The sequence below is a fragment of the Eleginops maclovinus genome, chromosome 14 (assembly GCF_036324505.1).
Source record: "Eleginops maclovinus isolate JMC-PN-2008 ecotype Puerto Natales chromosome 14, JC_Emac_rtc_rv5, whole genome shotgun sequence".
Taxonomy (NCBI): Eukaryota; Metazoa; Chordata; class Actinopteri; order Perciformes; family Eleginopidae; genus Eleginops; species Eleginops maclovinus.
The window spans coordinates 3468191-3488525 of NC_086362.1; the positions used below are offsets into that span (position 1 = coordinate 3468191).

Consider the following 20335-nt stretch of genomic DNA (forward strand, 5'->3'; position numbering starts at 1 on the left):
ATCCTGAGCATGAACATTATTACACACTGTGTGCTTTGAGGGACATAATGCAGTATGGATTCTACATTTTTTAATTAAAAATATTGTTTAAAAAAATGCAAACTACAGATGAAACTTTTTTATAAATCTGGCAAAAAAAATTAGCTGCTGACCTAGAACAGTGTACAGACAAACGGCTAGACATAATATGAAAAAGACAGCTGTAAAAGTAGGTTTTTGTACACATCATTTAAACGCATTTTGCATTAAAACCAAAGAAAAGCATGCATTTTTACAACATTTGCATCAAATAATATACAAAATAGATAGAAAAGTAGAGGTGGGAAGTGTTTAGACAAGAAAAAGAAGATGTGTGACGAATTAAAAGAGCTTTTTATGAATGGAAAACGATTAATCATGTAATTTTGTATCTGTTAATCATTGGATTGATCCATACATGTCATTACATAACAAATCCACCAGTCTCAAACATTAGACATGTTGCTGTGCTATATACAAAATATTTAAATATCTTTATAAACACTTTTTTAGGAGTACATTTTTCTATCATTTTCAAAAGAAAGGCTTTTTTCAGCAGTGGAAAAAATATGTCTCCGTTTCTGTTATGAAAATAGAATAATAACGTTATCTTTAATTGATTTCTCAGAAAAATCCCAACTGATTCCACTCTGAAAAGGTGCTTTGTGGGGATAAAGGGAGGCAGAGACTGGATCTTTATAACTTAATAACCCTTCAACAAAATAACGTTCAGTCTTTTGCTTCAGTCGTCCCTCCTTGAGTCGTTGTCTCTGGTTTTGATCGAGGAGCATCCCGAACACTTGCTGAGTGGCTTCTCTTTGGTGTTGTAGTCGAAGCGAGGCAGAACCAAGACGTTGCCTTCAGGTTCAGTTTTCCCGGCGGAGGCTTTCTCCTCCTCCGCACTCATGATGCTCTTCACCAAACAAGTGATGGCGGCGTCGATGTTGGTGTTGTCCTGCAGGGAGAGGGCGGTGGGGAAGGGTTAAAGGGACCCTATTATCCACAGTATGTTTGGCCTCTACTCTCTCCATGCTTTAATGTTCAGAAAGCTCTTTATTGTCCTCATACTGCCTGTGCTGCAGCTCCTCTTTTCACCCTCTGTCTGAAACCAGAGCCCAGTCTGCTCTGATTGGTTAGCTGGCCGGCTCTGTTGTGGTTGATCAACCGCTTAGAGATGTCCCGCCCCTTAGCCTATCACGTACAATGTGTTGGAAGCGCTAGCCAATAGGAGCGAAAATTGGTAAAAGTACCTGGAAATTGAAATTATTTGCTGCTTTTAAATATTTGTTTTATTATTGTACTTCAGTTTTATCTCTTTGATTAATTCCCTGTGAAATAAAAAGTCCTCTCTCTGAAGAACAGGTCTGAGGCTATAAAGGTTTTACAATGCGCAGATCAGGAAAAGTTCCAATCATAGCTCCCAATATAAATAAATTGAAGAACTAGATAAAAAATATCAAATCAACCAATAGAACATTTGCAGAAAAATAAATTCCGTGTCCACAAACTGTTTAACTTCACTAAAAGTCTCTGGGTTAGAATTATATTCCCAGTTTAGTGATGCTTATTTGGCATTAGCATCTACAAGAGGGAGTCGCTTGTATTCACACAAATGAATTAGAGTTAAGTGAGCTGACTTTGAGATATGTTTAGCATAATGTTTATCTGAGGGCAAATTTGAGCTTTTATTCTAAAGTGTTGATGTGCTACTTCCTGTGTGAGGATGAATGTCTGCTGCTAGCAACTAAAGCACGCAGCATAGCTTTACAACTGTTTTAGGAGCCAATTAACACTGTGGCTATAAAGGTAGGAACCAATGTTTGTGGTTAGAGGTTCCGCCGGAAGGAACACACACACACACACACACGGAGAACACACACACACACACACGGAGAACACACACACACACACACACACTGGATTACAAACATTTGCTTAAGGTATTGTGTGAACCGTAATTGTATGTATGGTGAATAAGAAAATGAGGCTAGTTAAAGGGACACCAGTGAAGGAAATAAATGGACATTGTGTCAGACTTTTATTCACCTGGCAAACTTTGTGTGCGTCAATCAGATCCTCAGAGGTCTAAAGCTCTACAATTGTGTTCATTAGAAGGTTAACAAGAAAACACACCAACAAAATGTATATTATGGTTTGTTTACGAAGACAAAATAACACAAAGCCAAGAGCAACAGAAACTTCAGAGTGTATATATGTGCAGGACTCAAAAACACACAAACAGTCACGTGTTACCTTGGCGGAGGTTTCGTACCAGCCGACGAAGCCGTACTCTCTGGAGAACTTCTCCAGTTTGGGCAGCTTGGGGCACAGACCCTGACTCCGCTGGTCCGACTTGTTGGCCAATAGGACGACAGGAACCGGCGTCCCGTTGTTCAAGGCGACCTATAGGAAGCAGGTGTGTCAAACAGTGGGGGAAAGTAACTAAGTACACTTACTCTAGTATTTCAGTGCAAGTAACTCAAAATTGTACCTTAGTATTTCTGTGTTATGATCCTTTTCTACCTCTTCTCCACTACATAATGTTTAATAGAATAAATCCAATAGATTACAATGGGTTGTTATGGGTTGAGTTGAGTTGTAGTTAAATGATGAAGATCTTAATGCATCAGTAATTATAATGAGTGATAAATATAAGCAATTATAGTTGTTTTTATTTTTACAGTTCATTGCAAAAACCATTGTGTTGCTCCATTTTCTACTTTTAGAAAAGATTTACTGGGATTTTAAAGATGTAGTATTTTATACAGAAGTTGTTGTTTTTTTTACAGCTTGAAATACCTTTTCAACCACTAACATTAACTGAGCACACTGGCGTACACCCAGGTCTCCAGAAACTTGTTTAAACTGTGTTGGTCGTTTGAGAGCAGCTTCCTGGGTGATAAGCCTGTAAATTATTGACTTTACCAGTTGATAAAAAGCCCCTGAATGCACCATTAGTTCTGGTGTTTTTGAGGCTGGACTATTTTAATTGAGGAAGGAGAGGTGGGGGGGGTTATGGATATTTTTACATGCCTTTTTAGGTAGTGTGTGTTTTCTGTTGCATTTGTAAGGTTTTCTTTGCAGGGACAATAAAGTCATGTAAGGGGAAGTGACTTGTTGAGATGAAATTCATAAGAAAAACACAACTGTAAGAAAATAAATATCCAACACAAGCTTCCTGTTCCAGATCAAAATGCTGTAAAACTAGTTCTTGATTTTCTCTGTGGAGGATATTAAAAGACTTCCTGGTTTATCGGCTAGTCACGACTGAAGCAGAAGTCGAAAAGAAGAGCGGAGAGAAGATGATGTTACAAAAGAGCACATCATCAGTGTTAGAATAAAGGAATTAGGCACCAAAATCAGTTTGTTTTTTAATCAAACACCTAAGAGTCTGGGGGTACCTCTCACGGAGGAAGGAGACTACAGGAAGTGAATGTTTGATTAACATATGATGGGTTTTTTAAATGAGGTTTCAGCTTATCAGAATACCTGTTATTATTCTGTATGTAAAGCAGGAATGGGAACAGGTGAGTGCATATAGTAAAGAAGCAGGATGGTTTGCACACTTTCCTGTTCCAGTTTTTTAAAATGATTTCTGCCCAGAGGCATCCCAGCCTGGAAAAGTGAATCACGTCCAAAATGTGGTCATGCAAAGATAACTAAATAAAAAAACGGTACATTTTGCTTGTAGGCTAATGGACTCTTTTTGAGAATTGGCGAAAAGTCAGCATTATTCTTGATCTGTGTGTCTTTTTTCATCTTTGGAATTGAATTGTGATGTTTGGAATTTGTTACTAAAGTTTTTTAGCAGTTAAAACGTATTTGTATTTACCTTCGAGTCCAGGTCTCCTTTCCATTTAAGGACAGCCTGAAACGTAGACAGTCGCGTCATGTCGAAAACAACGAGGGCCCCGACCGCCTCCCTGTAGTACACCCGGGTCATGTTGCCATAGCGTTCCTGCCCTAATAAGAGAAAGATGACACAACTTGAGAAAATGCATCTTTTGTACTGTACTGCAAGTATGTGTGTGTGTGTGTGTGTGTGTGTGTGTGTGTGTGTGTGTGTGTGTGTGTGTGTGTGTGTGTGTGTGTGTGTGTGTGTGTGTGTGTGTGTGTGTGACCACATGTGCAGTATAACTGAATAAGCCGCAATCCTGGTCCCTAACTTCCTTCACATGATCCTAATAAAGTGGTGAATCAGCAAGTTAGCATCTGATAAACACTCACACACATGGCACATGACCTACACAGCTAAACACAGCTGGTACAACATTTAAACAACAGCCTCTGACTTTGAGAGCAGATGATGTCTTTTCCTGAGAGAGCGTCAGACTTTTGATAAAAACCATGTAAATATGCATATGTGTACGGTCAGAATTTTCCACTGCAAGCTTATTGTTTTTCATTTCACACATCGGAATAAACATGCAAACACCAAACAATGACACTATTATCACTTTAAAGCACGGGAATAATGTACCAGTGTTCAACAGCCTCGCTATGCAATGACTACAGTGTGAATTCATTCCTGGTTACTGGTGTAAAGTCCAGCAGATGGAAGTCTTTATGTAAATGAATGTTCTTATCAGCGGGCATGTTCAACGCCCATACGCTCAGCTAGTGTGTGCAACAGCTGAGAGACGAGGAAGAGACAACATCCAATTACATGCAATTAGGGAGGAATGGTGGGTTTTACGGGCAGAACACAAGCAGCTTGTCTTTAAAAATGGCTGGTCTGAAAGATGATTGTTTAATGGAGGGTAAACTTTTTTTTAAAATGTCTGCAAAAGCTGAGGTTAACCACATTCTCAAGGCGTCCTCTTTTCATATCATGCATTATCATCGATGGATGACGTCAGCAAGCTGCAGCCAACATGAGAGAAAATGCAGACTAATGGATATGTATTTCTTGGTTGCATTTTACTGGAAAAGTTCAATGTTGATACTCGATTAAACACCAGCAGGTGACAAAAGAAGCATTCATGATGAGTCAGAGCTTCAATTTAAGATCTCTTATGCATGTTGACAAGTGGGATCAGCTTATGTTAAAAGTGTTTGTCATGTATTTGTGCTACCTGAGTAGAAAATATGCGTTTTGACATGTGTGCCATGTGCAAAAATACATGTTCTGAGTCTGCAAGGAGTATGAACAGTTACGTCAAAATCCACAAAAGGTTTCTTGTTGTTAATGGTCAATTTCAAGCAAATAGTCAAAAATGTGTGCCACGGGTATTGCTTCTCAAATGTAAGACTTTTTTCTTTATCATATATCACTGCAAACTTAATATCTATGCAACTACAAGTATGATTCATTTAGTAAAACCATGCTGCATGCTGATACGTCAACTGTAAGAGTGGTAAATGACAGTGTATTATTCTCTTAGTTAAGTTATACTTAATACCAATTTCTTAAACGTTGACAAAACCTATAACCCTGTGTATTTGGAGTAAGTTTACCATTGCTGTATGCCATGAAACTAAGTTTGAATACAACCCAGTGTTTAAATACTGGTGATTTTCTGGCTTATATACTAAGTCCTGTATAACTTGCAGCCACAGTCAGCTTTACGCACCAGCGATATCCCACAGCTGTAGCCGCAGCACCGTCCTCTGGTCCCAGGTCAGTAACTTCAGGGCGAAGTCCACCCCGATGGTGGCGCGGTAATGCTGGGAGAACACCTGGTGCACGTAGCGTTTGATGATGGACGTTTTACCGACTCCCAGATCGCCGATGACCAGGACTTTGAGCAGCCGCTCTTGCTGCATTACTGCTCCGGTCGAGGACGCTCGCGAAGTGGGATGGCACGGCGATGTCTCCAATTATCCGGTTCCGCATGGAGGAGGGTTTGGCCACGGAGAGGCAGCAGAACAATCCACTGATGCTGCAAAACCGAGTACTGCGTGCAATATCTAACGCTGCAATGAAAACTAATTTGACAAAAAGGAACTATTTTGCAGAAATTATATTAGCAAATAAAAATGTTGACAGGAAATAAATTCATAACTCTCTAAGTCTATTAATTAGTCTTGGGTCCTGCAGATGCAAAAAACTGTAAAACTGTGGTTCAAGTAGTCGTTTTTTCATCGCACAGCGCGTGCAAGTCGTCAAGTGACAGTGCAAAAAGTGCAAAATGAGAAATTGCTGTCGTGTCCTGTCCAAGCGAGAGATAGTCACTTCAGTGTTATCTGCTCAGCCTGCGGTCTGTGTGCACGTCTCCTGCTGTTTGGTTTGCTGCCAGAGAGCAAACTGTGCTGAGAGACTGACAGCTGGAGAGTGCGAGCGACAACAACGCCACAAACCCATATATGAGTCTGCGTTTAAGTAAACGATTACAAAGACAAGAAAGATTATATCTTGACTGGACTTTTCTTGGAAATGTCTGATAAACAAAGGCTAACCAGGATTTGGATTAGCATATTATTCTTTAGTTAAAAAATGAAAACAACCTAACATACAGTAACTTTAAACATTAACTAATTCAACCAAAACATATTGAAATTATGACCTTCGTGCAGAAACTACAACAAACTCACATGTAGTTCAGGGCTACACGAGAGAAAACACTACATCTCCCAGCCTGCAACTCGTCTAGTTCCATGTCTGCGCACTGAGATATGCGCACATAGCGCACTGGAGCAGTGAGTGTGCAGCTCTTGTTGTACTAAAATATACAAACATAAAACAAGATTATAATAGTAATTAACAAAGTAAGGCTTCCATGAGTGTTATGTATTTACTTTACTTAAATACATATTAAAATGTAACCCTTGCCATTATGTCCCGGACATCATACTGCAGGAATTTCCCTTTTTTATTCCAGTATTTAAGAAAATCTAGTAACAATACTAATAAACCACCCAAAGTAGTCTTATTATTCCTTGTTTTTTCTTTAATTTCCTAACACAAACTGTTCTCTTCTCGATGAGCACCGTGCATGGTTTTCCTTCAGTGTTGCGCCTCTGCACGGTGCTTTACGGCAGTGGTACTGATGCGGGATGAGTCAGGCTATATGATGCTGCTGCTGCTGCTGCCATTTCATCAGCAGCCAAACGCTACAAACACACAGCAAACACACAAGTGATACCGCGGGATTCCCTCTGACAACCCCCCCCAAAAAACCCCAGCTCCTCGGTGTGGAAACGCACATCTCTGGGTGGTGTATTCCTGGAACGAAAGCGCAAGATCCGGTTTTTATTGCACCTGCTCTGGATGCGTTTTCCTTTCTCAGCTCTCGATCGGGCCTGACATCAACAAGGAAATCAGTGCCGACTCCAGGGCCTGCTGTGCATTAGCGTGTGTGTGCAGGATCTGAGACAAACATCGAGGTTTTTGTGGAGTAGTGCTCGGCGCCATGGAGCCCACACCAGCCTCCTGAAAAGCGCAAAGGAAACGGAAGAGGAACCGATCTGGGCTAAAGTCCACTCCTGCTGCAAGTAGGCTGTTTTCGTTTTACCATTTAAGGCTTCTGTTTCCCTTATTTATCATGCTATTAAGTAAAACGTGATCTTAAGAAAGCATATAGACCTGTTTTCATACCATTATGTGCTCTGGTCTAATAATAGCCTGCAGTAGTAGACGCTTTATTAGATGAATTATATTTAGAAAGGCCTCCACACTTTGCAGATTGTACGTGTTACTGCTTTTAAATGGTCTATTATTTGGGCTGTTGTTTTATTCTTTTTATTTGAGTTGGTACCTTCTTTTTGGTACCCCCCCCCCCCTAAATCTCAACTAGTACTAGACAAAATAAAGTCCCACATGGAGATATATTAATATTCAGAATGGGGACAGGTCTAAATGTTGGATATGTGATACCCTCTGTGCCGGGATGGACCTCTAAATCACCCCCCAACATCACATCCGGTGTGAGAGCCCACAGGCTGCAGCTCTCTGGGGATTCAGTCTCTAATGTTTGCATACCGACCGAGCTACGCAACCAGAGACAGGAGGGGGGGGGTGCATGTGTCTGGCCACGGTCTGCTACTGTGCTGTAAGATATATAATAGGTACAAAAATGACATTTTTATGTTGAAGTTCATCAATACTTTGGACAATACTTGGTGGATTGATAGTATGTTGCTGCATGCTGTGTGTTATAGTACATTTTAAAATACATGTGTGGAGTTAAAATAAGTGTATTTACCTGTGAGATGTAGTGGAATAGAAAAGAAAAGTAGCACAGAGTAGAAATACTCAGTTAAGTATGTAAGGGACCACACAAACTTGAGTTATAAAGTACAACATCTTTGAAATGAAGCGAAATGAATAAAACTAAAAGTAGAAAGACTTAAAAACTGTGTCTGGTTTTGAACTGAAGTGTTGTAGTAACAATTAGGTACTGGCAAACATAAAGCTCCTGTGGTCCCAATATGTAAAAAAAAGCTAGCAGTTTATGTTATATTAGAGGTCTTTCTGATTAATAGAAGGTCACACATTGAAATGCCAGCGCCCCGTGTAAAAAAGGACATTAGGCTGCAGCCAATAATCCAGAAATCAGGCTTGTTAAAATATCACTTGACGCCATCGAGTGAGGAGAAAAGCATAAGAGGATTTTCTCTCATACTCGTGGTTTTGATTGAATAACGCACTGAACACAATGAAGCGGTTATGTGTGTGTGTAGTGTGTGTGTGTAGTTTTGGCAAATAGCCAATTAAAGGGTCATAGATCAGGAAGGCAGAGTTGGTGCAGCCAGGAATATATTTCATTTACATTCATTTGAGGTGTTTGTACTCATTAAGCCCCTAATGTTAAGTACCATACATCGAGTACTGATAGCGCATAATAAGTAAGGTTAACAAAAGTAGAGATGAAACCGTGGAACAGTACCTAAGGCATACTGGTCTCTAGTATAACATTTAGGGCTTTCTTAAATATTCTTGATGATGATACTGCTATTATACAACGGTTAAAGGATATAGATACATCTCAGAATCAGTAGCACACGTAGTCATAAAGAAACTGGCCCACTTCAGAACAATATAAGCAATATTGTATTACTGGGTGCATTACATTCATTTATTATTGCCTCCAGCAGATGTGGGGTTAATTGGTATTCCTATATCTAACCCCATAATAAAACATGGCAATTTAGCCTATTAATTGATTTCCATATTGTATTAATAACATACAATTATATTAATGCAGGCAATATAACAATTTATAATATGTTCCTCTAAAAATAGAAGTTAAATAACGTGGAAGTACTCAAAACAGTACTTAAGTAGTAATTCAGTAAACTACCTATTTTCCACCACTAAGAAATGCTTGTTATTTAATATGAGGATTATTTTAGCCATCACTAAGATGTTTGTAGCACACATACCCATAGTTATACATTATTACAATAAACTGTGGGGCTAGTATTTAATTCTACTTCCTGTTTTATCTTATTTTACATGTAGAAAGTTTCTAAATGTTTGCACTCTTATTTATTTTATGTCTTACTGCATGTTCAATTATTGGAGGAGCGTGGGACTTAAAATGTACTGGAAATAAATATAGGATACATTATGGATTTGGAGTTATAATCCAACTCTCTGCTGTGCAGACGCACCGCCTCCAAACCCGCTCTCACCTGAGCAGACCGACCGGAGAGCGACAGACAGCCAGTCATGGAGGCCATCTGGCTGTACCAGTTCCGGCTGATCGTCATCGGGGACTCCACGGTGGGCAAGTCGTGTCTGATCCGCCGCTTCACGGAGGGTCGCTTCGCCCAGGTTTCGGACCCCACGGTCGGCGTGGACTTCTTCTCCCGCCTGGTGGAGATCGAGCCCGGCAAGAGGATCAAGCTGCAGATCTGGGACACCGCGGGGCAGGAGCGCTTCAGGTGGGGAAATATATATGCTTTTACCGGGTTCATTACACGGCATTACTCGGTTTTAAATCATGAAGTTACTTTAATATGCGATGTGTTGCACCTGTTAGCCCCTTTGCCCTTTATGTTATATAAAACATGGCAGCAAAAGTGAAAGTAAGAGTGCTACACTGTTAAAACTCTCCGGTTTAAGTTAAAAACAGTGCATTCTGCCATCGTATTTTTAACTAAATTCACCTAAAGTGAAAAGTAAACGTGTGATTCTTTATATAAAGGTTCTTAATTAGGATTTGTTCAGATGTTAGGAAACTCCCATGGCTTTAAAGATGCGTATCTACATTATAATGTGTTGGAAGACTTGATAGAAACACAATGAGCACCCGTTTGTCAGCTGGGTGTTCTCCCAAGAAACTATGTTCATACTGAGTTTGTATAGTGTACTACAGCATGCATTTTAAATCACAATATTTCTATAAGACATGTAAGTGACCACTGTGTGCCTCTAGGGCTACATTTTCAGATAAAACGTAGAAGCAAAAAGGGAAATAAGTACACAGATACTTAGGTAAAAGCACCAGTAACAAAGAAAGTCTACTTCTAATTTTAAAAAAAGCAGATATTTAAATAAAGTTTGATTGTGTTGTATGAAAGTCCTTAATAGATTATAAGGCTCTTAAACTTTAGCACTTTTAAGAGGCTTGTTGATAAACTGCTTAAGAACGAAAATCAGATCGATCTTTACGACTTCTTTTGTCATTTCTTGCACAATAGGAAGTTATGGTTACGTGGTATTTTTACAGTAAGTACACAGAGAGAAGAACTGGGAAGCTGACTGACCTAGAAAAAACGAAACTCAGACATTTTTAGCAGAAAAATTCACAGAAATCACGTCAAGAGAGTTCAAAGTACACACGTGATCTCTGGGAAAAGTAGAATCACAACTAGAAACACAGATAAGGAAATTGTGGTTCACCTCTTAATTCTGCTTTTTGGATATTTAATTGGAATACAGCTTATTTTTACACAACTGAGAAGTAGAAAGACACTTAGCTGACCTCTAAACTCTTTGCTGAAGTAAAAAGATTTATAGAGATTAATGAATAATACGACTTTACAAAGGTTAGATGTTGGATCAGATAGATAGACACCATTTTAGTAGATTCCTATAGCAGGAATCACATTTGAAATATCAATCAATAGAAAAGGAATTGTCTATGCTTCATTATTCAAAGACATAAAATAAATTGGTAGTTTGAATCCAAGTTCAAAAGATACACGCCACGTTTAAAAGAATGGACGATCATTACTGAATGATAGTAGACGCTTCCTATTCAAACGACGTAGCCTCGAGGTCTTGAAACTCGAAAAGCTACCTGTGAATAATTTGTTTGGCTAGATAAAAGGAGAGAGCAGTTATTCAAAAGAGCTTCTTGGTGATATTGGCAGAGAAAACTGCTGGAGGGGTTGTTTCTAATTCATAAGTGCTCCTAATAGCTCAAATTAAGAGTGATTCTGCCTCTACAATGATCCTGTTTTTTCACACTGTTGAAGGTATTTTCATGTGGTGTTAACGACATTTTAAGAAGGATACCATTATGTCATCATCTCAGGACAGATAGACACCATTAGTACAGCATTTATAATCATATATATCATAATTATACAGCGACTAGGCGCTCTGCACACCCTTGCAGATGTTTCCACTCATAAAAGCTGACTAAATCTTTGCTTAAATTGAAAGCACGCAGAATTAAGATGGAAATTATCCACATATGCAGCTGCCATGCACTAACAAGGACAATATTATCCCACTTAACAGGTGCAAAGATAGGGAATCAAACGCACTATATGTCCAAAATCATTCCTTATTTACTAGACTATCCTGCATGTACTGCTCTGTGTTTAATTAAGATTGAAACTTATGGTTTCTTTAGTGCCCTCCACAATTCAAATTAAGTGGTTTTTTTTATTCAAGACTATAGTATATGATTTGAAGGCAGGTATATCTCTGCAGCACCACAATCTGTCTTTCAGAGAAATGATTTGACACATAATTTGCAGTTGTCAATGTCGATGCTGCCAAATGAAGTATCAGAAGAACTGAACAAATATAAAACTTGAGTAAATGTAGTCATCAGAGTGCATCTGTACGCCCTTTAAAGGATCCCTGAACCCTATAACCAAGGGTAACACATAAAGTTGTGTGTCTTATCTAAAATGCATCTTCACACATTCATGCACACCCACACACACACACACACACTCACACTCATCACGCTGACAGAAGGGAACTGGTCTCACCTGTCAGCATGATTAGTGTCTCCATGGCAACAGTGACACATCCACCCCCCTCCCCTCCCGAGACCGAAGGACGCATCAGATATAAATGTGCCCCAGACATGATTTAAACATCAACTAAATCGGATGTTTTTTGAAATTATTCAGCGATTTGAGAACATCAAACGTTATATTTTGGAGACGTTTTAAAGATGTATGGCGCTCAGGCTGCATAAGAAGTACAGAGAGAATAACGAACACATTGATCTTCTTGTGGACGGTTACAAAAACATAGAATAAAACCAACTTATGTTCAATGGAGTAGTGCAGGAATGAGTCCTAAACCAGGCAATGAGTTAGCATTTTAGCACTTTCTGGTTCCCTGGTGCTGAAGCTATTGTTTTTCTGGATATATTTTCGGTTAGATGTGAAATCTGTGGTTACATTTAGTTTTACAACATTAAATATGTCAGTAAATACCCCACTAGAGAATGCCTGAAAATGTTACATCGTCACAACACGTCGAACGTTAGCCACCTTTAGCTTAGCGGTGGTGAAGCGCAGTCTACGCGACCATCATGAAGTTCATAGCATTATGTTAGCTATATTTATCTGGCATGGGCTATTTAATTCAACTATTATACAAGTGGTGTTACTATGTGGAGATTATCCTGCTACAACCATACATGTAACTGTCATAAATGTGTGTTTGCCACAAAAACAGTGGAAAAATCCCACTGCTTTTTCGTCGAGGGAGGCCTTTAAAAAAATACAGGGATTTTTACTTAAATGTGTCATAAATAGTACCATCTGTGTCTCATCATATATGTCATGTAGAATTATTTTGGATCTAAGCTTCCAGAACTTATACTGCCATGACTGCATTAAGGTTTACATTTTAACTCATGCACTGAAGCCATTACAAGTACTAGGATGGGTTAAATGCAGAGGACCAATTTCACTGTGTGTGCTCTGCTGTGTGCATGTATGTGACTAATAAAGAGGGTTTCATAAAGAGGAAAGTATTTATGTTCCAGAAGGGATCTTTCTGCGGCTGCTGTAGTGGATTTATTCCTGCTCCTATGAATAACCGTACAGCCTCTTGTGTAAATCCACCTCATCCCAAAATCATCTTAGTCATTATTTTGTATCTGCGTGGTTCCTTCCTTGCATAGATAAATATATGTGCGTTTCAGCATTTTGGATCACATGACTCACTCGCCGCCTTGGAAATCTTTCCACCTACTTCTCGTCTCTTACTGTATTTTCTCCGTCAACTAATCCCCCCCTCTTCCTCCCCTCTTCCTCTTTCATGACACGTCTCTCCTTCCTGTCTGCGAGGACACTGTGGGAAGATAGATGCATCACAAGGGGGTTGGTGTGCGTTTGTTTGCATGCAGGGTGTCACATCCTGTCAATATCTCGCAGCTATTCTCCTCCCAGTCGGGCTGCAGTGTTGGTTCTGTAAAATCAAACACCATCATTCGAGTATCTCCCAAAGGCTCGACGGATAATAGCTTTTTAAAGGTTGATATTGATACTGACGCGAGTTAACAATGCTTGCACAGTTATTCATTATAGGCAGTGCTGATTTGTTCCATTTGGTATTCAGTTGTAGTCAATGCTACTAAGAGACACAAAAAGTGCGTTCAAAACCGCATAAATAAATAAAAACTGTTGTTTTAAGTAACTGTAGAAGGGCCAGTAGTCAGAATATAAGTAGGTAGACTCTTCAAGAACACATACTTTCTCGCTCCAACATGAAGACCGTCTATTTTTAATCATTAAAACAAACCAAAATTGTCGTATAATCTATGAAAATAACTAGATTCTCATTTAAAGCGTTATCGTTCACACTCACTGTCGACAACATCTCCCCTTCATCTCATTTATTCCCAACTTCTCAGCTCCTCCACCCGACACCTCCATCACTTCTGCTTCTTTTTCTGTCCTTCACACCTCCTGACATCTGTTTTTCGCTCGGAGAAGCTTTTCCCCCTGTGGTTTTATCGTTTTTTTTTATCATCCCTTTCACTCGATGTGCTTTATCTCTTGTTATCCACGTCCTAAACAAAGATAAAAGCCTTCCCAAAAACAAAAACCCTTAGAGCATAAGTGGCAGAAAGGGTTCAGGTATCTGCGTGTTTGTCTACTGTTTCCTGCAAACGTTAGCATGCACAGCTAAATGAAAACAGTTTGAAAATACAAACACTACAAGCCTACATCTAACAACTGTCTTGTGTGTCAAAGTATAGACTTAATAGGGTTCCATTAAAGTAACGTTGATCCTACGTTTTAGTACTAAATACTAGGACACCTGTATATCTTGTGCCGAGCTCCTCCCTATGTGTCCAGTGTCTTTACCTTCCTCCTCCTTTTTGCAACCCCTGCAGGTCTATCACCAGGGCGTACTACCGTAACTCTGTGGGCGGGCTCCTCCTGTTCGACATCACAAACCGTCGCTCCTTCCAGAACGTCCACGATTGGCTCGAAGAGGCACGCAGCCACGTCCAGCCGCACAGCATCGTCTTCCTATTGGTCGGCCACAAGTGTGACCTGGAGGCACAGCGCCAGGTGTGTAAAAGTGGACAAAACAATGTTAATAGGGCTTGAGTTGCTGGGGATAGTGGCTGTTTTGGATGTTATGTAACACTTATTTACTAAAGTGTGCAGCAGTAAAAATAACCTTGTGTTCAGAATTAGATCAGCTAACATTTGGATCAAAGGCAAGTCGTCTTTGTTCAGTTCTCTTGGGGCAGCTGACAGACAGAAAGCAAAAATAACACTATTGAAAGTAAGACTTGGATGATACTGCAAAACGCTGTGAAGAACAGTGAGTCCAAACTCATAATGCAGCGTTTCAGCGGCATTCAAATCTAAAAGGTCATACATTGTGTACAGTTTGGGAACTAGTCTGTGTCCAGTCACACACAATTCTTGGGCAGTTTGTTTGTGTTGAGAATGGGATCCAATTATAACGTACACTTTGCGAGTTCGAGCCGAAAAAAGCTCCTATACCAAGGTGCATTTTGCCTATTGAAATGCAGATTAACAGACATCGATGAATTAGTTCTGGCCACGAGAAGCAACAAGTATGTAGCATTCTTGGAATATAGGCAGGTGGGACCTACTTCAATGCCTTCTTTATGGGTTTCTCACTGATCCATTAAGAGTTGCTTGAATCTTTGTGTGAAAAGAACCCAAACTCAAACAATCCATGGATCTAAAAGCATCCTTAGATCCTGCTTTTGGTTCCTGGTGCTCCTTAGTTCTCTGGACTGTTTTGTTGGAACAGACAGTTAGTGATCTCCTTTCCCGTTTGTTACATCTACTGGTTCTTGACCGCCCAGTTCCCATATGGTAGAGTTCATCTCATCTCATTTAATCTTCTAGGTAACTCGCCAAGAAGCAGAGAAGCTAGCGGGGGCGTACGGGATGCGCTACGTCGAGACTTCGGCCCGTGACGCCATCAACGTGGAGCACGCCTTCACCGAGCTGACCAGAGACATCTTCGCCCTGGTGCGGACCGGAGAAATCACCATCCAGGAGGGCTGGGAGGGCGTCAAGAGCGGGTTCGTCCCCAATGTGGTTCACTCCTCGGAGGAAGTGACCAAGAGCGATCGCCGCTGTCTGTGTTGATCCGGTTTTGGGAACTGAAGGTGACAAGAGGGAAGGGGTCCAGGGAAGGATTCAGAGGAGAGTGGACTGAGATGTCAGCCCTCTGACTGTAACCCTCTGTAGTTCAGACTGGATACGAAAGGGGAGGTTTGAGGACTTTCAATAAAAGGTAAAAACCAGACAAGCACTCCTTGAACGTGGGTGGACAGCGGAAGTGTTGAGCCCATATATGAATACATTTTCTTGGAGAGGAAGGATAACAGATTCTCATTTACTCACGAGGGCTCAAATGATTTGTGTATGGTTTGGGCATTGTGAATCTCTCCCTTAGAAAGGCCTTAGAAAGAGGATCCATTTGCGCCAAAATACGATGAGACTAATCTTTCTTTCACCTTCACCTCGCCTTCCACTAATCTTCTACTCTCCTCCAGTATGCAATTACATGATCACTTAGGAAATGATCACTTCACGTTGGGGTTGCGACATCCTCAGAGCACATATTATTTTAGAAAAGTTAAGTCTGCACCCTTAGATCCCTCGTTAACAAGAGTGGTGTTCCTCTTGTGCCGATATTTTGCTCCACATTCCACTATCGGGTCAATGGAGGAGTCCTGTAGGGCCTACGTTTAATGAGGGATTTCCTTTCCTGGAGCTGGGAACACTATATCTCTTTGAAGCAATTAAGGCCTCCTGTGAGCTCAATGACATTGACTTCATGGTAATATCCAATATCATTCTGCTAAATACCGCACTATAATAAAACTCTGTCGCCCATCCAGTTCCTAATGGACTCCTTAAGCAGGATAAGACAAGCTCGGTGTACAGCTAAACAGACCGAGGTGGACTAACTTACGCCTCATTGTCTGCCTTCAACTGGGGGACTTGCTAAGATGGACTTATAGGAGTGTTGGAGCCAGAAAGCACTTTAACAGCCAGGTCCAACTTAACTGTGGGGCCTCGTTCGGGACTACAGATACACACAACGGAGATCATTTATTCCTTGAAAGCAACGAGACGGACCAGACCATGGACTCCACACAACAAGGGCCACAATATCCACAATGCACGCATACAGGCAATATAATCAGGCAAAGAATGTCCAATTAGCGGGCTTTAAATCGACTTAGAAAGAGATCCAGGAGCAGGGAAATTACGAGGTTAAACTTTGTCCTGACTAAGTGGTTTACATGCCTTTTTTGTGTGTTTGTGCAAGTCAATATCAGAAACCTTTATTTTCATTTCAATACATTTAAACGCAACAATTTTGCGCAGTTACATTTTCCGACTAACACCTTGAAACTACATGTGTTTTGTTCGGATCGCTTAGCTTGGTGATAACCGAATTTACACACATCCATGTTTTAGTGAGCCACATCAACGTAGATTTACATATACATTTAATTTAAACAATGACGACTTACAGCATTTTTAGCAATTAAATGTACCATATCTACCTTAAGCACCTGGATGTACATCGGAATTTCTGCAGTCTATCTTTTTATTTAGCCAATTTTAGTTTTCATGATTGGATAAGCATTTTGTTTTCTAACTATCCTTGCTATGTTCTCTATTATATATGTTACCGTGACATTTTCTCACACTGTATGCCTTCTTTTTACACGTCTCTTAAGTCTTCTGCTTTATATTTTTACATGAATGTATCAGCGGGGGATAAGGTGACGTTGGTCACATAAGAAATGTGTGAACAAGTCGAACGCAAAACCTTACAAACTTACCCTGTATGTCTTACAAAAGCTTTGAGAAAAGTAGTCCAACCCCTCCCCAATTTCTTGGAGTGCAATGATTCCTGACATAAGACAAATGTAAGTAATCGATCTTCAAATTAATTCCAGAAATAATAATACATACACAATCTCCCGGATGCCACTGAAGATCATTTTTCCATTATAAACAGTTTGCTGTATCATCATCAACCAACCACTCCTTAAAATACCTGCAATAAAACACTCTTGAGTCCTCTCTGAAATCCCTAACAAATATTCTGTTCCCTTATCAGTTTGATAATAATTCTCATATTAAATTGTTTGTGTTCTAATAGTATTTCCTTTTATTCATGAGTCTTGAATTTGGGGTTAAAATTTGCCGTCATAACGCACAAAATGAATACATAATGAGGCAACACTAAAAAAAAAAGAGTCTTATTAAGGGATGCAATATAAAAATCATCCTGAATGGCTTTTAAGGAACTGTGAAGTGAAGAAATGCTTGATTGAGGCCCATTTCCTAATCTGTCTCTCATGTTTCTAGACCAAAATTATAATATCAAACTCCATGACTTTTGAAAATATTGAAATCCTGTCAGATCTTTAAAAAAAAGGGCTTTTTTTTCTTGGTTCACTGTTGAAACGATTGTAATCAACACATCTGTGTATTGTTTCCTGGTGTCATATTGACTGGATAATGGAAGAAAAAGTCAGACACTATTTAAGTAAAGAGAAGTCAGGTTATCCCTGGAGCAGCTGATTCTAGTAAAACCCAATTCGATCAGTGTGTGAAACAAGCAGCCAGCAATTAAACGCTTAAATACTTCTTTCCCAGAAGCTGCTTCTGTCTGCTAGTGTCTGTCCATGTCTTTTGCCTCACATGACAATACAGTCTGCGAGTAAAGCAAGTCTGTTTCCTTTCAGTAAGTCAGTGAGGTTTCTGAACATGAAAGCAGCAGTCCACTCCATCAAGTTGTTTTCTTAGACGCCTCAGTCTTTTATTGATCTTAGTTTGGTGCAAACAAAAGATGAGAAAATTCAGAATTGCTGACAAAAGTCGCCCAAAGGGATCAAGCAAGGTCACGTTGAAGGGAGGCGTTTGTATGATAGCAGTGCTATGATCGACGGTAAAGCAATCTGCTTCTTGGCTCTTTTCACTGCACAGGGTGATTTACTGGCACTGCACTGTTCTCAGCCAGGATCCAACTGAGGCTGCTTTCATGCACACAATACACATGACTGCTTAACTTAGTAAACATGTCAAGTTAACAGGTCTCTTAACTATAATTACAGTCAAATGTATAGAGAGTCAGTCATATCAGGATTTAGCATTTTGTTTTTTTGTTAAATCTGTACTAACAAAACTAGATGTAACAACAGTATATCTTTGTTGTGAAGGGGAATACTGTGCTGGAATATTAAAAGCCCAAGTGAAGTTACTTTATAAAGTCATAGGTAGATAGTTTCAGATTTTTGGATCGAAAATGGCAGTTTACCCCCGTTTCCAGTCATCGTGCTAAACTACGCTAACTAGCTGCTAGCTGTAGCCTAATTTTTATAACACACGTCAGTCCTGAGTTGTGTCCCTCGTGGAATCTTGTTAGATTTTATTTAAAAGGCTTAGCTAAGGTTACCTCTGTGACTTTATTTGATGTTAATGTTTATTCAAAAGAAGCACAAACTGGGGTTAATCCGTGTGATGAAAATGAAGCTAAAGCTAGCAGACAGTTAGCCTAGCAATAAAGGTGTAAACGGGGTAAAACGGTTGGCCTTGCTCCTCCAAAACATACTAAAATCCAGCTAGCAGCGTTGCTATTCAAGACTCTATGAAGTTACTGTTTGTGGCCCAAAACACTTATTTGCTACCCTATTTTTGTGCTAAAATACTCTAGCAGACTGATGCTAGGCAAGACATAATAATCTGTACCCATCGTCAAATTCTTTAAAGCCATTATTTGTTTGCCCTGTTTAATGTCCATGATTTAAAAGGAAATTAAGAGGAATGGGAAATTAATCTCAATATTTTCTAAAAACATTTTGCACATGCAACGACTCATGGCTTTCCAAATCACTCTTTTATTTGACATAGATATAATGATTAAAAGGGGATGAAGGGAACAACCGTTGACCTGTAGATGTCTTTTCTACCCTGCCGCTGTGACATAGCCTACATGTCATAAATTGGTCGGCCTTGCCATCCAAAGCATGAATCTGTTGGGTGTCAACAGCTATTACATGCCCTCAGTGTGACCCTTCTTCTCACAGGAGCCGTGGTACAACAAAAACTCACCTTTTTCACCCCTCTGAGATGTACAGACGATACTGTATCACTGTCCTCAATCCTGCTGGGTGACATCGGACAGTCTCTTGTTCTGCTCTTAGTTATCTCTCAACAAACTGAAATGTACTAAAAAATAAATAAAATGTGACTGGAAAAACAATCATCTTGTCATTGAGTTTTTAAACAAAATATTGTGGCTTTTTCCGTAGGAATATGTTGAGGGGAAATGTGTGTTTCTTGTCATTTTAAGCTTTTTAATGAGTCATTTTAGATCTAAAAGTGATTGGTTGAATTTAAATTAAATAGAAATATCTTACTGAAGAGGAAAAGCAAGTCATTCACGATCTAAACGTACTTTACATAAGCTTATTGGTGACACATGCCTATCTAACTCCTAATTCAACACATTTGTTAATGGAAGTAGTATTTACACTTAACTTTAAAAACAAAAAGGTCAAGCACACACGAATATTGGTATTATTGCTTGCATGTTGTTGCTCAAGATGATGTCAAAGCACCTGTACCCTTTGCTGTGCAGCAGTTCCACACAGTACCACTGGATAGAAGCACTGAGGCCTAAACATTTGACAACACCATCTGT

At 39.7% G+C, this 20335-nt stretch overlaps 2 protein-coding genes across 2 annotated transcripts; one reads left to right on the forward strand and one right to left on the reverse strand.

Moving 5' to 3' along the window:
- Nucleotides 1–209: 209 nt before the first annotated feature.
- On the reverse strand, nucleotides 210–6236 carry zgc:162171 (uncharacterized protein LOC565931 homolog). The gene is made up of 4 exons (XM_063901338.1): nucleotides 5592–6236; nucleotides 3851–3981; nucleotides 2272–2421; nucleotides 210–973 (listed from the first exon to the last, which is right to left on the reverse strand). The coding sequence occupies exons 1-4, from the start codon at nucleotides 5782–5784 to the stop codon at nucleotides 761–763; spliced, it is 687 nt and encodes a 228-aa protein (XP_063757408.1). The 5' UTR covers nucleotides 5785–6236; the 3' UTR covers nucleotides 210–760.
- Nucleotides 6237–7065: 829 nt separating this feature from the next.
- LOC134875800 (ras-related protein Rab-39B) lies at nucleotides 7066–19894 on the forward strand. Its single transcript, XM_063900455.1, has 4 exons — nucleotides 7066–7452; nucleotides 9568–9846; nucleotides 14505–14685; nucleotides 15505–19894. The coding sequence occupies exons 2-4, from the start codon at nucleotides 9632–9634 to the stop codon at nucleotides 15748–15750; spliced, it is 642 nt and encodes a 213-aa protein (XP_063756525.1). The 5' UTR covers nucleotides 7066–7452; nucleotides 9568–9631; the 3' UTR covers nucleotides 15751–19894.
- Nucleotides 19895–20335: the final 441 nt, after the last annotated feature.